At 43.1% G+C, this 16,748-nt stretch overlaps 1 protein-coding gene across 1 annotated transcript in view; it reads right to left on the bottom strand.

The window, feature by feature from the left end:
* The window catches only part of GRHL2 (grainyhead like transcription factor 2), a 157,433-nt gene that overhangs the window by 107,952 nt on the left and 32,733 nt on the right, over window positions 1-16,748 (bottom strand). The window contains exons 2-3 of the mRNA XM_060287348.2: window positions 9,637-9,832; window positions 3,582-3,649 (exon numbers count right to left, since the gene is read on the bottom strand). Coding sequence (XP_060143331.1) covers window positions 3,582-3,649; window positions 9,637-9,804 — 236 coding nt within the window. The 5' untranslated portion in view covers window positions 9,805-9,832. The remainder of the gene's footprint in view (window positions 1-3,581; window positions 3,650-9,636; window positions 9,833-16,748) is intronic.

The following is a 16,748-nucleotide window of genomic DNA, read 5'->3' as shown; positions in this document are numbered from 1 at the left end:
GAGAGTCCGCCTGCCGATGCAGGGGACACAGGTTCGTGCCCCGGTCCGGGAGGATCCCACATGCCGCAGAGCGGCTGGGCCCGTGAGCCATGGCCGCTGAGCCTGCGCGTCCGGAGCCTGTGCTCCACAACGGGAGAGGCCACAACAGTGAGAGGCCCGCGTACCGCAAAAAAAAATAATAATAATAATAATATAATGAGAATTTATCATTAGAATATTTTCACTAAATTGAGAAGTACCATCAGCTCGTTGATGTCCTTAGCACTGAATTACTTTCAGGGCTTAAGGAAGTGGTGTAACTGGGCTTACGTAAGACAAGATCTCTCAGATCTCAGACCTCCCGTGCTACAAAGAGAAAGGAAAGGATTCAGAAGATTAATTCTTGCCAGTATAAGATGAAATACTTTCATCTATACTATAGAGTTCTGGGAGAGAGCAGAAGCAAAGAGAACCTTCTTACGAAAAGAGCGTTGTTGATGGCAAAATGATTTTACTAGCAAAGTCCTTGTGGTCAGTAAGATCTTACTTATTTATAGATTATTCTGAATGACACAGAGAGAAAATGCACGTTTTGCATGGAGCCCCGTCTCCAATGTCTGTTTTTTTTAAAACTAGCATGTGCTTTCTGGGGCTTACAGCCATCTCTCATCGAGAGACATATTTGAATAAAATTGGTTCTTCCAAGAATTGGGCTCTCGCAGCTCCTCTCTGTTAAGGAAATCCACTCGCCTCTGAGCTTGCCTCTCAAACAGGACTCGGTATTTTTAGCTTTGATTTTTCAAATAAAACTTCAAAGTGAAGCTTGAGGAAAGAATGGCTCCACATGAACAAAGCCAACAGAAAAATACCTGGACCTCTCTGAGTCGGTCACAGACCTGCAGAAATCATTCTAGAAACAAACCCTTTAAAGAATGAAATCGTGAGTCTATAAACATTCTGGCTTTAAGTAATAACCTGCTTTCATGGCTATATCAATACAATGAATCTGCATCTAAGACACAGTGAAAATTTAGAAATTCTGTTCAATCTGAATCCAGTAAGCTGATGATGCCAAAACCCAGGCCACCCATTTATATCAGTATTCCCTAAACCTTATTGTTGAGAACATTGCATAGAATGTTAATATATGTTCCTCAAAGAAAGGAGACCATGATAAAATCAGTACTAAAAAAAAAAAATTGCCTAAACAAGACCACCCTGGTGGGTCACAGTTGTGAACACAGTAAAGGCCCCCAAGGGTTCCTCCACTTGTTTAACTGTAACCCACGATTTCTCAAACTCATTTTATCCGGGACCCTTCTGTGGAGGAGTAACTACTAGTACTTGTGGGTAATGTCCTGCAAGTTGGGTGTAGGACGGTTGGTCTACGTTCATTAGCTACCAAAGCAATTATCCACTTCCAGCACTTCTGGGCTTTGCACAAGCACGGTCTTACTGGCTTTGCCAAAATATTCAGAATTAATCAACTCCTCTACAGTTAGAGTCCACTTCAGTCCAAATTTCTTAAGTCTTTAATTCATGCAAAACTCTTGGATTCTAAACAAGAAACACACGTCAAAATATTTTTGGTGTGCTTATCAACAAATAAATAAGCAAACTAATAGAGTTGTGCAAATCTGGTTGAATCGGCACTACCATGAGACAAGGGAACAACAGACTCGGCACCATCCTATAATGTGTAACTGTGCCTCTATAGAATACCACCCACTTTAAAAGCTGATGCCAGAGAACTCTGAAAGTCATCCCAAAAATGGGTGATCAGAACAAAGTAAGAATTATTGTGAGATATACTGACTCACCTGCAATAGAATTCAAAATTGAACCAAACATTATAAGGTGAGAAAAAAATGCAAGGCTAAGAAGGGTTCATTGAAATATACTTTTAAAAAATTGGGGGTCATGACATTGAGATTACTTTTCAAAGTGGCGACTTCTGTATACGAACATTTGTAATGATATCATGTCAGCACATGGCACCTTAATTCATGAGTACATTGCAGACCAAATGATATCCTTCCAAATTACATTCAACCGGAAGTCTACTAAGTCATAATCAGTCCATACAAGGTGGTTTGTCTATACCTCACCGCCAGTTTTTTTTTAAGGCACTCCATTGATATCACAAAAATCGGCCTTTAAAATACAATGAGTGGCTATCAGTCTTTAATGTTGTTCTAGAAGATACTTTACCAAAACATGGGCTCTTTTGTCTATTATGATACATACAGACAGAGCACACATCTTAGATTCGTTCCCCTCCCCACCTCCACCCCCCGCTCCTCCCCCAACTTTTCTGTGATGACTGGTGTAGGTCTTAGGAGACAGCACTTGCTTAGCCTAATAAATGCTGGCTGGATGGAGGAAAAGTTATAGGACCTGAAGAGCATCAGCCTCTTTCTCCCTGTCATCACTGCTACTCACTAGTGCCCAGGGCCCCAAAGCAGCATAGAGCATCAGAAGATCCCTGTGGAACCACACATCAGATGCAGACAGCCTTGATCTTCTGCTGGGGATGTGCCTTAGAGGTGATACACAGCACAGGGCCACTGATGGGCGGGGTGGCCCCCACCGCTAGTCGTATGACAAGATCACAATGTCACAAGCAGTGCCTATCAAGGCCAGGAAAGATTCTGACATGTGTTTTAGCAGGAGACTTCATTTCTCCTGGCTTCATGTTTCCAAGTGGAAAAACCCCCCAACAGAAAAGCACCGTGGCTTCTCCGTCCCTCCGCAGGGGAAGAGATGTATTTGATTGGTGAGTTTGGGAGAAGTAGCTGAGCAAGGTGGTTCAGACCCTTGTGGTTCCCTCTTTATGTCTGGATCATCTTGGCCAAAGAAAGGGGACACTCCAGTCACCGCGGCCATGCCATCAGCGGCCTGTCCCTTCAGGGAGGCCTGAAGTCCTGCTTGGGACTGGATGAATAGACGTATCTAAGTCAGGACTGAAATGTTACAAATTGCTGGTTCAAAATCACATTCTCTAATTAGCTTCATCAGAAGTAAAATTGATTTTTTTTCCTTTTTAATTTCAATCTGTTTCTTGTTTTTCAACTGGTTCTTAACTCAGGATTGAAGGAAAGGAGTATGACCTATGGTCTCCTAACATCTTTCCTGCCCCTGCACCCCAACAGTGTCCTCTGCCACCCATGGCTCCCTACCACCTCCTCCCTGAACTGAGATCAGCCTGGCTCCTTCCTCTCCTCCTTATCAAAGACTATCTTCAAATGTCTCACTCCCTCAAGGGCCTCATCGCAGTCATACAGCCATCGGACGGACAGAAAAGTTCACGCCAGCAGTAGGCTATCTTGCCTGTATATCACCTCTAACTCTTGGGATCTGCAGCCTCCTTGGAAGATACTGAATGCCCTTTGCAGAATTGCAAAACCAAAAAATACAATTTTCTCTCCCGCCTGAGAGATCCAGTTTTGTTCCAGACTCCAAAAACAGGTAGCAGACATAAAGCTTCTTGACTCCCATATCCTCTCAAGAACAAAAGTTATAGTTTAATACTATTGTTTTCAAAAAACACAGAAAAAGAGTTATCTGGGGAGTCAGGCATATTCCTGTATATATTATCATACCTTTTATCCTGGTCTTCTTGGCTGTCACTTGCTTTGCTTACAGACAGCAGCCTCTTGTCTCGAGGAACCTGAAAACATCACCAGCCATCAGTCAGACTTACGTAGATGCAGAGCTTGACACCAGCATAAGCAAAGAAAAGGAAACGGAACATTCTCCAGAGAACGGTGGCAAATTTGCAATGGCCAGGAGATGGTTAAAGGTAACCAGGCTGATTGGCAATGCCAGTAGACCGGATACGAAAGGGTGATGATCAATGTAGAGCCACAGCAATCCTGATTCTGCTGTGCCCTGCTGACACTGGCAACTCTCTCTGGCTGGACCTGAGCACCTTCTGAGCCCTCTCCACCTCGGCTGGGAGTGGATGAGGGGAAAGGGTAAGAGGATCTGTGCTCTGGAGCAGACAGAAAACATCTTGGAGCTACAACAGGTATCCCGTTAAGGAACAGGGACTGACCCTCCACTCTGATGAGGGACTCCAGGTGCTGACATGCAGGGGGGCAAACTGGGTAGAGGGCTGCACTGTCCAGTGAGGGAGCACCATCTAATACCTGAGCCAGCCTTCACCTACCCTCCCTAGCTCTCGAACTGGCTCCCACCCTGCTTCTTCTAATGCACTTTTATTATTGACTTCACAACCACAATGCCAACATATTACCTGAAAGATTATTGAAAAAGCGCTACTTGAGAGAAGGGATCCCCCTACCAGCTGTGCTTCTGAACATCACCTGACCGCCCTGCCGCATGAAGGACCGCTTACCTATATCTACCATAGTTCTTGAACACATGAATGGTGGGTTTAGATTTGTTTGGCTGGTTGGATGTTTTGGGTTTTTTTGTTTTTGTTTTTGATTTTGTTTTTTCCTAAATCTCCGGATCTTCCTTCTAGCCAAACACCTTTGCACTCAAAACACAGCCTTCACTATTTTGACACAAGAGAGCGTTTATGAGAAGCATCTCTCTTCTGGATTCCGGACTAGCAATCCTCATGGATGGTTTCCACTCACCTGAATATTATGCAAGCCCAGCTAGCTGGGCAAGGGAGGCAACATAGCAGGGTGGCTATGAGTCCAGGCCTAGACCTGATTGTTTGGGTTCAAATCTCAGCTCTACCACTTACTAATTCTGCCTCAGTTTCCTCAGCTGTAAAACAGGCATAAGGGTAGTCCTATACCTCACAGGGTGTTCAGTAAAATTAAATGAGTTAATTTTTTTAAAGCCACTTAGAGTGTCTGGGAATTTATAAGCATTGGTTAAATAAAAATAAAGTAAATCAATTGTCCTTCACTCACATGTCAATGATGAGGGTCTGTAATGTAGCAGGCATTACTAAGTGCTAGACAGAAATGAAATAAAACATAGCTCCTATCATCTACTGAAAATGACAGATAAACATAAAATTTTAATACCCAGCACACCCATGTTCATCCAGCATTATTCACAATAGCCAAAAAGTGGAAATGACCCAAATGTCCATCCATCTACAGATGAATGGATAAACAAAATGTGATATATACATACAATGGGATATTATTCAGCCTTAAAGATGAAATTCTGATACATGCTATAATATGGATGAAGCTTGAAGACATTACACTAAATCCTGTGTGACTCAAATCCATCAACTTCCCTGTGGATGCCTGCCTCCTGGTTCAGCCCCCGACATCTCTTACCTGAGCTACGGCACCAGGCTAACTGGTCTCTCCTCTCCTTCACTTAACCCCTGCAAATCCATTTGGGATCCACTAAGAAGATCCAGAGTGATCTTTCAGTCTGACCCCACTATGCTCTTACTTAAAACTCTTCAATGCTTCCCGTTATTCTCAGGAACATGGCCTCCAAAAACTCTTCTGCCTCAACTTGGGCCACCCCCATCACTGCTGTGTGTACAGCCACACAGCATCTCTGACCATGCAATGCTCCTTCTTGCAGCAGAGCCATCACACAGTCCCCTGCCCCACCCTACCCATGCCTTCTCTAAGCTAACTTGTGAGCTTACTTGAGAACCATCTAAATGTTCATATCCAAGATTAGACTACAATCTCCACGAGTGTCCACCTTGTGCATGGTTATGTCCCAAGCACCTAGAATGTAGCAGGCCCTCACTAAATTCTTGTTGAAAGGATGACTGAATCAATCAAAATGGCCTGCAAAAAGTAGAATCAAAGAAATAGGAGAAATAGGGATTCCAAACACTAAAACGTATTAGAAACTCCCAAAGACTCCTGGAAGTGAACATTAGTGTTGCTAAGATGCACTGATGCCAGCTCTGGGCAGCCTGCTCAGTCAACAGTATCGGGCACAATGTGACAAAGGGAAACCTTTGGGTTTGCTCCCATCTGGGCCAGGCTGAACCATGTTTCTCTTTGGCTTCCCAAAGACTGTCCTTCTTAGAGAAACTGAGACCTCTGAACTCGGGCCCCGTTCTCAAGTCTAGACCCACAATACTGTCTATCAGACATCCCTACCTAGACACCCTACAAGCGCATCACACTCAACATACAATTATCCTTTTCCCCAAAGCCCTTTTTCTGTACTCCGCCTTCGTTAATCTGAGAGTCAGCTTAGATATTATGACCCTAATTATAGGGTTCTCCCACCAAATCTCACACACACACACACACACACACACAATCAGTTGCCAGCTTTTTTTTTTTTTTTTTTTTTTTTGGCGGTATGCGGGCCTCTCACTGCTGTGGCCTCTCCCGTTGCGGAGCACAGGCTCCGGACGCGCAGGCTCAGCGGCCATGGCTCACGGGCCCAGCCGCTCCGCGGCATGTGGGATCTTCCCGGACAGGGGCACGAACCAGCGTCCCCTGCATCGGCAGGTGGACTCTCAACCACTGCGCCACCAGGGAAGCCCCAGTTGCCAGCTTTTATTCAAACAAATACTCAGTGATTTCTTGAACATACTGCTTTGTCTCTATGCAGTATGGCTGACTAAACAGAGCGGCTGATTCAGAGAGAACCTCACAAATGCTGACCCAGGAACAGCTACCATCATGTCTTACTTTAGGGCTTCATCATTTTTTATCTGGACTATTGCAACGAACTGTTCACTGGATTCTCTGCTCATAACCCACCTCCCTGCTGCTGCTGCTGTTGCTGTAATATGTATAAATCATTTCTCCAATCTACCAGGCTTATGTTCAAAATCGTTCAGCGATGGAGAAAATGATGCCAAATAATATGACAGAAAAACTACAGGCAATTTCACTTTCTTCTTTAAGCTTCCCTGAATTTTCTATAATGTATATGTATAAGCCAAAAATAAAAAGCTTTCAGCAGCTTATGAATATTTCAACAGTTTATGAATATTTATTAAACCACTTATTCACTCATTCATCTAGATAATATGAATTTAAATCATTAAAATACATAAAAAACAGGACTTCCCTGGTGGCACAGTGGTTACGAATCCATCTGCCAATGCAGGGGACATGAGTTCAAGCCCTGGTCCAGGAAGATTCCGCATGCCTCAGAGCAGCTAAGCCCGTGCACCACAACTACTGATCCTGTGCTCTAGAGCCCGTGAACCATAACTGCTGAGCCCGCGTGCCACAACTACTGAAGCCCGTGCGCCTAGAGTCCGTGCTCCACAACAAGAGAAGCCACAGCAATGAGAAGCCCGCGCACCGCAACAAAGAGTAGCCCCCGCTCACCGCAACTAGAGAAAACCTTCACCTGCCGATGCAGGGGACGCGTGCCGCGGAGCAGCTAGGCCCATGAGCCATAGCTGCTGGGCCTGCGCGTCCGGAGCCTGTGCTCCACAACGGGAGAGTCCGCAACAGTGAGAGGCCCGCATACCGCAAAAAAAAAAAAAAAAAAAAAAAATTTCAGGTGTCCAACATAGAGATTCCCGATTTTTATAGGTTATATTCCATTTACAGTTATTATAAAATATTGGCTATATTCCCTGCATTGTACAATATATCCTTGTAACTTATTTATTTTATACGTAGTAGCTTGTACCTCTTAATCCCCTACCCCTATCTTGCCCCTCCCCCCCTCCCTTCTCTCCATTGGTAGCCACTAGTTTGTTCTCTACATATTTAAGTCTGTTTCTGTTTTGTTATATTGACTAGTTTGTTTTCATTTTTTAGATTCCACATATAAGTGATATCATACAGTGTTTGTCTTTCTCTGACATTTCACTTAGCATAATACCCTCCGAGTCCATCCATGATGTTGCAGGTGACAAAATTTCACTCTTTTTTATGGCTGAGTACTACTCTATTGTATTTATATACCTCGTCTTTATCCATTTGTCAGCTGATGGACACTTGGGTTGCTTCCATATCTTGGCTATTGTAAATAGTGCTGCTATGAACACTGGGGTGGATGTATCTTTTCAAATTAGTGTTTTCATTTTTTTCAGCTATATGCCCAGGAGTGGAACCTCTGGGTCCTATGGTGGTTCTATTTTTAGTTTTTTGAGAAACTGCCATACTGTCTTCCATAGTGGATGCACCAGTTTACATTCCCGTCAACAGTATAAAGGGTTCCTTTTTCTCTGCATCCTCAAATTGAGTTTTATGCAAACTCTCTACTCTGCATTACAAAATATTTACAGAAAGCAGTATTTCAACTTTCCTCTACATCTTAAAAACGTGCAAGAGGAGAGGTAATCCAGGTACCATACTTACTAATACTTTATCCTCTGAACCTGTGGGAAATAAAATACGTTGCTTTCCTAAATTACTAGATTTTTGTTTCAAGGTGCGTTTCTCTTTTTCATTAATTCGAAAGAACTGCCATCTAATACAGATGCCTGAAATTATACCCATTTCACAGTAGTAAAATCTACATTTAAAAAATAAGAAAAATATATTTTTTCAAAGTGTATCTTAATGTATTTCTTCAAAGTCTTATAAAAGCATTAACTAACGTATTTGTTTAACACAGTTATAAAAGTTACCAAAAATTGTAGTAATGACCCAAGTGATTAAATCAAGGTCACTTTAATATGTTACTAGATTTTAAAGACTGATAAAAGTATCAATTTTTCACAGCAGGGGAAGGAGAAGAGGGGACAAAGTGAGAGAGTAGCATTGACATATACACACTACCAAATGTAAAATGGATGGCTAGTGGGAAGCAGCTGCATAGCACAGGGAGATCAGCTCGATGCTTTGTGACGACCTTGAGGGGTGGGATAGGCAGGGTGGGAGGGAGGCTCAAGAGGGAGGGGATATGGGGATAGATGTATACATATAGCTGATTCACTTTCCTATTTTGAAAGTAACTATGGCAGGTATTTTTGTAATGCAAGCGAATTACATTCACTTTGTTTTAAGGGTTTTTCAAAATAAATATTGAGTACTCATTGAAACAAATGGAGACAGATTTTGGAATTGCTGCAAAAGCCTACCACTAAAGTATTCATTGGTGTTATTCCTTACAAAACTGAAAAATCTAGAAACCCTGATGTTTCTTATAAAATGGAAAATCTAAAAGCAACCTAGAGAGTTCCCTGGTGGTCCAGTGGTTAGGACTCGGCGTTTTCACTTCTGTTTTCACTGCCGAGGGCCAGGGTTCAATCCCTGGTCGGGGAACTAAGATCCTGCAAGCTTGTGGCACAGCCAAAAAATTAAATTAAAAAAAATTTTTTTAAAAGGTTCTCATTACTTAATTAAAAAATAAAATAAGATAAAAGCAACCTAAATGCCCCAAAACGGAGCAATGACTAAATTATGGTACAGCCACACAATGCAATATTCTTTATTCACCAAAAATCATAAAGTAAAAATGGCAACAAAGAAGGATTTGCAATATGATATGAAGTAGAAATTAAACGTAGGTAATATGTATGCTTGTAAACAGAGGGCACAGAAATAATCATCCTAAAATGGAAACTCCCTCGGGGTGGTGGTAAAGTTGTGCTTTATAGATGGGAAAGCAGAGTCGCAATGAGAACAGGAAGAGGTTGAATTCCAGAGCGAGTGTGGCAATGCCATTCATTCTCTGGCCTGGGATGAAGAATCTGGCCCCTCTGCCCACTAGAGAGGGGAGGCCCTGGAGGCAGAAAGTGGAGGGAGGCGGGGCTTCAGGTCCTACCTTGTAATAGTCATACAGCAGGCCAAGGGCGGCAGCACTGTCCTCATCACCGTTGATGCTCATCATCGCCTTGGTGGCCGCCGTCAGGGGGTTCTCCAAATACGACTTCCAGGCTTCATCCTCACTGGTGTAGGCTCTTCGGGTATTAAATGGAGGGTCACTGGGCATGGGCACTAAGGCCACCAGTCGTTTATTACTGTGAAAGCAAGAAAAACACGAGGTGCATTATCAAAGAAGTATTCCTTTGATATCCGCTAAAAAATACACATTATTTGGTTAATTTGTACTTCCCCAGAATGGAAGAGAGGGCAGATTAAGACTAAAGTGACTGCCCCATTGCATTGATAAAGCCACTGATTTATTTCTCTACTGCCCATGAGAAGTAATAATGGTCTTTCAAAGGTAGTACAGAAGTAGTGTAAGTTGGTTTCCTTCACACTTGGCTTTTCACATCCAATCACTTCAGAAGCCAAATCATTTTCTTTGATTATTCTTCATTAGTGAATAATAAAATGAAAAACTGAGAGGGAACAGGTTTCATTTAACTCTCTGAGTTCTAATGTATAAATATGTGCGATACATTAAATGTAATCAACATGTTAACGGTTATTAAAAACTATTTTATCCAGTTTAATTTGTACATAATTGCCAGCAAATTATAGACCAATCCAAGTCCCTTAATTTAAAAAGGCAATAGAAGCTATTTTGCAAACAAGACGTATTGCAGATATGCTGCATAACAGGGATACAAAGGAACAGGAAACGAGACGAACTCTGTATATGAATCCTGTGTTGCCATGGGATCCTACTATACTTAAAGGACAGAGAAGCTACAGGTTGTAAAAAATCATCATGGGGAGTGAGGAGGGCACCTGGAGAACCTTCAGTAGAGGCAAAAGAGGAGGCTGGAGTCATCTGTCCGTCCTACCCAAGCCAGGCTCAGGTAAAGCAGCAATTGACTATCAAAGCGATTTCTTAAGGAGGATGCGATAGTAACTTAAATACTCACAAACCATGACAGTCCTCAGCAGCTCCCCAGCCTTGTTCATTGAAGTGAAACCAAAAAGTAACCATGAGACACTGTATTTCAGTAACACCTATGTCCACGCATAGTAACATGACACAGACAAGTAACAGGATTGCAAAGGCAACATGTATATCGATCAGTGGAAATTCAGTCACCAAGAGCCTTCTGATGGGCATTCAGTCACAGACGTCCCTTTTTGCTGCTATTTCTACAGGGCTTTCTGATAGTAGATGGTCTCCCCGTTTACTTTGTGATAGAAAACTGGTATGAACTCCCAACAAAGGCTGTGCTGAGGGTCCTTTATGTGGAGGCATGGTGCCACACATCGGTGTAGGGTCAGAAAATGACACTGACATTGGTAACATATGTTTGGGGGCCGGGTGGGAAATCCACACTGAGCAGAGTGGAGTTTCAGACTATCTCCAGGCCCCTGGTTTGAACTTTGTGCCAGGGGCTTGGTGGAACTGATTGGGAAGAAAGAGAAAATGACCCAACTGTAAATTAATTGGATTAAAAGGTAAAATCAAGTTTCTGGAAGTAAACAGGAAAACCCTGGTAGAAGGCCTTCCTAACCATTAGGTAGCCTGGTGACATGGAACAGCACAGGCCCTGGAAGTGAGTCTTTGTTCACCACTTACAGTGGAGGAAAATTGCCTGAGGTTTGGTGTCTTCGCGCCTTAAATAAGGACAACACTATTTTTAGTTTCTTAAGGAACCTCCATACTGTTCTCCATAGTGGCTGTACCAATTTACATTCCCACCAACAGTGCAAGAGGGTTCCCTTCTCTCCACACCCTCTCCAGCATTTATTGTTTGTGGATTTTTTGATGATGGCCATTCTAACTGGTGTGAATGGATAACCAACAAGGACCTACTGTACAACACAGGGAACTCTGCTCAGTATTATGTAACGACCTAATTGGGGAAAGAATTTGAAAAAGAATAGATACATGTATATGTATAACTGAATCACTTTGTTGTACAACTGAAACTAACACAACATTGTTAATCAGCTATACTCCAATATGAAATAAAAAGTTTTTTTAAAAAAGACAGCAATGCCCACCCTACTTACCTCACAATGCAATTGTAAGAATGGAATAAAATAATGAATAAAATAGAGGTCTGTAAACTGCACAATGTTATACAATAACAGGTATTACTATCGCAGCACAGTTCTATATTCCCATAGTTTGTGGGTATAGCAATTTTTGGTTATAATGCAGAAGTGCTAAAGATAATCATTAATTAAAGGGAGACTGAAGTTGTTCATTTAGCTATTTTGATTGAGAGCCCAATAGATGCCAGACACCATGCTATTTGTGGAGGATGCAATGGCAAATGACACAGGCACTGCCCTGTAGCCCAAGTAGCTTGCAGTCCAGTGGGGGAAAGAAAACACCACTGTTGGGATTTCCCTGGTGGTTCAGTGGTTAAGAATCTGCCTACCAATGCAGGGGACACGGGTTGGTCACTGGTCCAGGAAGATCCCACATGCCGCGGAACAGCTAAGCCCCTGTGCCACAACTACTGCTTGCACTCTAGGGCCCATATGCCGCAACTACTGAGCCCTCATGCTGCAACTACTGAAGCACATGTGCCTAGAGCCCGAGCTCTGCAACAAGAGAAGACACCGCAATAAGAAGTCCACGCATTGCAACAAAGAGTAGCCCCTGCTTGCTGCAACTAGAGAAAGCCCACGCGCAGCAGTGAAGATCCAACGCAGCCAAAAAAGAGAAAGAAAAAAAGAAAGCACCGCTGTTACAAGAGCAATGAGTGTGAGAAATGAACAGTGTCATGAGTGAGGTTATATGACAGAGGGGACTAACCTAACCAGAAGATCAAGGAAGAAGCAAAGTTTCGACAAAGACCTGAAGGAAAGGCAGGAGTGTGCCGGTCAACGCTGAAATGGGCAGATGTGGGAAACATCTTTTTTTTGGGGGGGGGGACATTTTTAAAGTGAAGACTATATTGGTAATGCACAATGATGGAATTTTCTGACAAAAGGAGCACATTGGTATTCATTTTGGAGAGTCAACTAAAGAAATTTATGTATTTTATATACAGTGGAATATTACTCAACCATAAAAAAGAATGAAATAATGCCATTTGCAGCAACATGGATGGACCTAGAGATTATCATACTAAGTGAAGTAAGTCAGAAAGAAAAAGACAAATGCCATGTGATACCACTTATATGTGGAATCTAAAATATGACACAAATGAACTTATCTACAAAACAGAAACAGACTACAGACACAGAACAGACTTGTGGTTGCCAAGGGCAGGGAAGGTGGGGGAGGGTTGGACTGGGAGTTTGGGGTTAGCAGATGCAAACTAGTACATACAGAATGGATAAATAACAAGGTCCTACTGTATAGCACAGGGAACTATATTCAATATCCTGTGATAAACCATAATGGAAAAGAATATAAAAGAGAATATATATATATATGTATAACTGAATCACTTTGTTGTTCAGTAGAAATTAACACAACATTGTAAATCAACTATAATTCGGTGTAAAAAAAGAAATTTATGTACTTTGATTTAACAGTAAAATAGTATTTCCGTGTTGTGGAAATTACTAATCACAGAGGATAGGGCTTGATTTAGAGAGAGAATTTTGGTGGACTCCTAAGAATCTGCAAGTGGAAGAAATGAAGTCTCTGGGAGGACCACGAAGGCAGAGGTGATAGGCCCATGTGCGGCAGTGCCACCACCACCCCTCTCAGTCATTTAGTAGGAGCCACCCTGGGTGCCCGGTCTGCAGCCTTCACTTAGAGGGAGAAGTAGAGGAATCTGAACCCTAACTGCTGCATGAGCACCCAGGCAGCATGCATACGTCCCAAAACGCTCAGTCTTACAGGAAAGAGGGGCTTTAAGTTATTTGCAGTGACCTCACCATTGAAAAAGATGGAGATTTTACTCTCTTTCTTACCTAAGAAAAGCTGGGAGGCGGGGGGAGGGTTAATTACAACACTGGCTAATTTCCAAAAGTTCAGCAGGAAGCGCCAGGGGGAAGGATAAAAGCCAACTCTTGATTTACACTAAGTAGTGCCCTGATTCACTTGAGAGATTTTTGAGTCTTCCTTCAAGTCCCTACTCCCTCCTGCTGGGTCTCCTGGATTGCTGATTTTATCTGTTCCCAGCACGCATGTTCACTCATAAATCTAGATTCATCAGCTTTTCCCCTATGATGAAATGTTTGATGAATCCTTACATGATCAATGGAGAAAAATACCCCGGAAAAGCACATCCTTACTAGCTGTTTCTGTTCACATTTTTGATGGCCAAAGGGCTTTTATGCTCTCCCCTTTAACTGCATAATGACTTTGGACTTTTTGTTTTTTCATAGATTATAGTCTCTGGTACAGAGCACTGTTGAATAAAGCTTGATTTAGTAAAAACAGAACACTCTCTCTGGTACACTGAGCAAAAATGTAGACTTGTAAAGAAGGACAGTTTCACAGAACAGCTTTTACCAAAGTTTGGAACACTTTCTGAAGGTGAGTTTCATCACTGTTCTTTTGGAGTGGCAATTCTAATCCTGCTCTGGTCAGCTTTTTAAATATCCTTTCAGTAGCTTTACGTATGTAATTTTCTGGGTTGCCTTGAACACAGAGCACGTCAACTATAAACTTGATCTCTGTTCTTCCTTGGTGGAAAGTTTAAATTAGCACCTGAGTATTCACAGCAAGGCTAAGGCTGGGTTAGATCACAAATATTTTTTTTTCTTTCATTTGTTTCTTTAATCCGCTACTTCATTTTGTTGATGTTGGGAGAAAAATTAAGAGATGAGTCATCAGCTGAAGTAATGAAAGAGGTGGAGCAGTCATGCAGCTGAGATCATAACCAACAAGTCAAGAAAAGCTCCAGATCGCTCTACCACATGACCCGGGGCATTAAGAAGAGTCTAACAGGGGCTTCCCTGGTGGCGCAGTGGTTGAGAGTCCGCCTACCAATGTAGGGGACGCGGGTTCGTGCCCCGGTCCGGGAAGATCTCACATGCCGCAGAGCGGCCCGTGAACCATGGCTGCTGAGCCTGCGCGTCCGGAGCCTATTGCTCCGCAACCGGAGAGGCCACAACAGTGAGAGGCCGCGTACTGTTAAAAAAAAAAAAAAAAAAAAAAAAAGAAGTCTAACAGAGGGAATGCTTTGCTGGGGAGAAGCATGTGAAACTTAGTACATAACGCCTTCACCTCCTAAAAATATGTGTAGTAATAGTCAACAAATCCAGACATAAATCCATTTCCCTTGGGACCACAAAAAACCAGGACAGTGAAGTTTTCACGTCAAATTATCACTTTCAATCCATTTCTCATCATTCTTTTTTTTTTTTTTTTTTTTTTTTGTGGTACGTGGGCCTCTCACTGTTGTGGCCTCTCCCGTTGCGGAGCACAGGCTCCGGACGCGCAGGCTCAGCGGCCATGGCTCACGGGCCTAGCTGCTCCGCGGCATGTGGGATCTTCCTGGACCGGGGCACGAACCCGCGTCCCCTGCATCGGCAGGCGGACTCTCAACCACTGCGCCACCAGGGAAGCCCCATTCTTTTTTTTTTTTTAATAATTCCTAGAAGGGCATTAGTCTTTGAGGGGAGGGTTGTTTGGGGGGTTTTTTTTCGTCTTAATCTAGGGGGAGAATGGTTTTGGAGTTGAATAAACCTCAGTTTTAATCTCAGCTCTGTCAATTACTGAATTTAGATGAGGTACTTTACTTCTTTGAGCTTGTTTCTTCCTCTGTATCATGATACCAGCCTTACGGTACTGTTCTAAAGGAATAACTCAGATATTTACATATGAAGAGCCTGGTACATTACAGATCTTCAATAAATAATAGTTATAAGTATTACTTCTCTTTAGAACTGATTCTATTAATGACCTCTGATCAAAATCCAATAGACTGGGCTTCCCTGGTGGCGCAGTGGTTGAGTCCGCCTGCCGATGCAGGGGACACGGGTTCGTGCCCCGGTCCGGGAAGATCCCACACGCCGCGGAGCAGCTAGGCCCGTGAGCCATGGCCGCTGAGCCTGTGCGTCTGGAGCCTGTGCTCCACAACGGGAGAGGCCACAACAGTGAGAGGCCCGTGTACCACAAAAAAAAAAAAAAAAAAAAAAAAAATCCAATAGACTGCTCTCAGTTCTTAATCTCCTTGGATTTTCTTGGCCATTTCTCACTTCTGTAAAATCTTTCCTTGCTTGGCTTCTAAGATACTGTACAAGGGTGGTTCTCCTCTGTAGCCAAACACTCTTTTCTAATCTCTACTCTACCTCATCCTAGTCCTCTAACTCTCATCGTTCCTGGGCCCTTTGCTCTTTTCTCTCCATTGTTGATTCATATGGCTTTCATTGATGCTCTATCTTTTTTTTTTTTAATTTATTTTATTTTTATTTTTGGCTGTGCTGGGTCTTCGTTGCTGCGCACAGGCTTTCTCTAGTTGCGTCAAGCTGGGGCTACTCTGTTGCAGGGCGCGGGCTTCTCATTGCTGTGGCTTCTCTTGTTGCGGAGCATGGGATCTAGGCACACAGGCTCAGTAGTTGTGGCTAGCGGGCTCTAGAGTGAAGGCTCCGTAGTTGTGGCACACGGGCTCAGTTGCTCTGCGGCATGTGGGATCTTCCTGGACCAGGGATCGAACCCGTGTCCCCTGCATTGGCAGGCGGATTCTAAAGCACTGCGCCACTAGGGAAGTCCCTGATCCTCTATCTTAATGACTAATAGATGGGTATCACCTAAGAGCCAGTTCTGCCTTCTCCTTAGATGTCCTGTCGTCACCTTTAACTCAATCCAAAACTAAGGTAATCATCATTTCTCAATTGGGCACACCTCCTCATCATCTGTCCCCAGTCATCTAGAGCCAAACCTTATGTACTGGTTTAAAATGTAGACTCTGGAGCCAGACTGCCTGGGTGTAGATCCTGGCTGCTCCACGTACTAGCTGTGTAACCCTGGACAGGTTAGTTAGCCTTTCTGGGCATCAGCTTCCTCACCTGTAAAACTGAGATGTGCCCCCAAATGAAACTGACACGGTATAAAAGCCTCATGTGTGTTGGCTATTATACTTTCTCTTCGTCCCTTATATGGAGTCA

The sequence above is a fragment of the Globicephala melas genome, chromosome 17, assembly GCF_963455315.2.
Source record: "Globicephala melas chromosome 17, mGloMel1.2, whole genome shotgun sequence".
In the NCBI taxonomy this organism is placed as follows: Eukaryota; Metazoa; Chordata; class Mammalia; order Artiodactyla; family Delphinidae; genus Globicephala; species Globicephala melas.
Note: the sequence above shows the minus strand (reverse complement) of the source record. Positions and strands in the feature narration are given on the sequence as shown.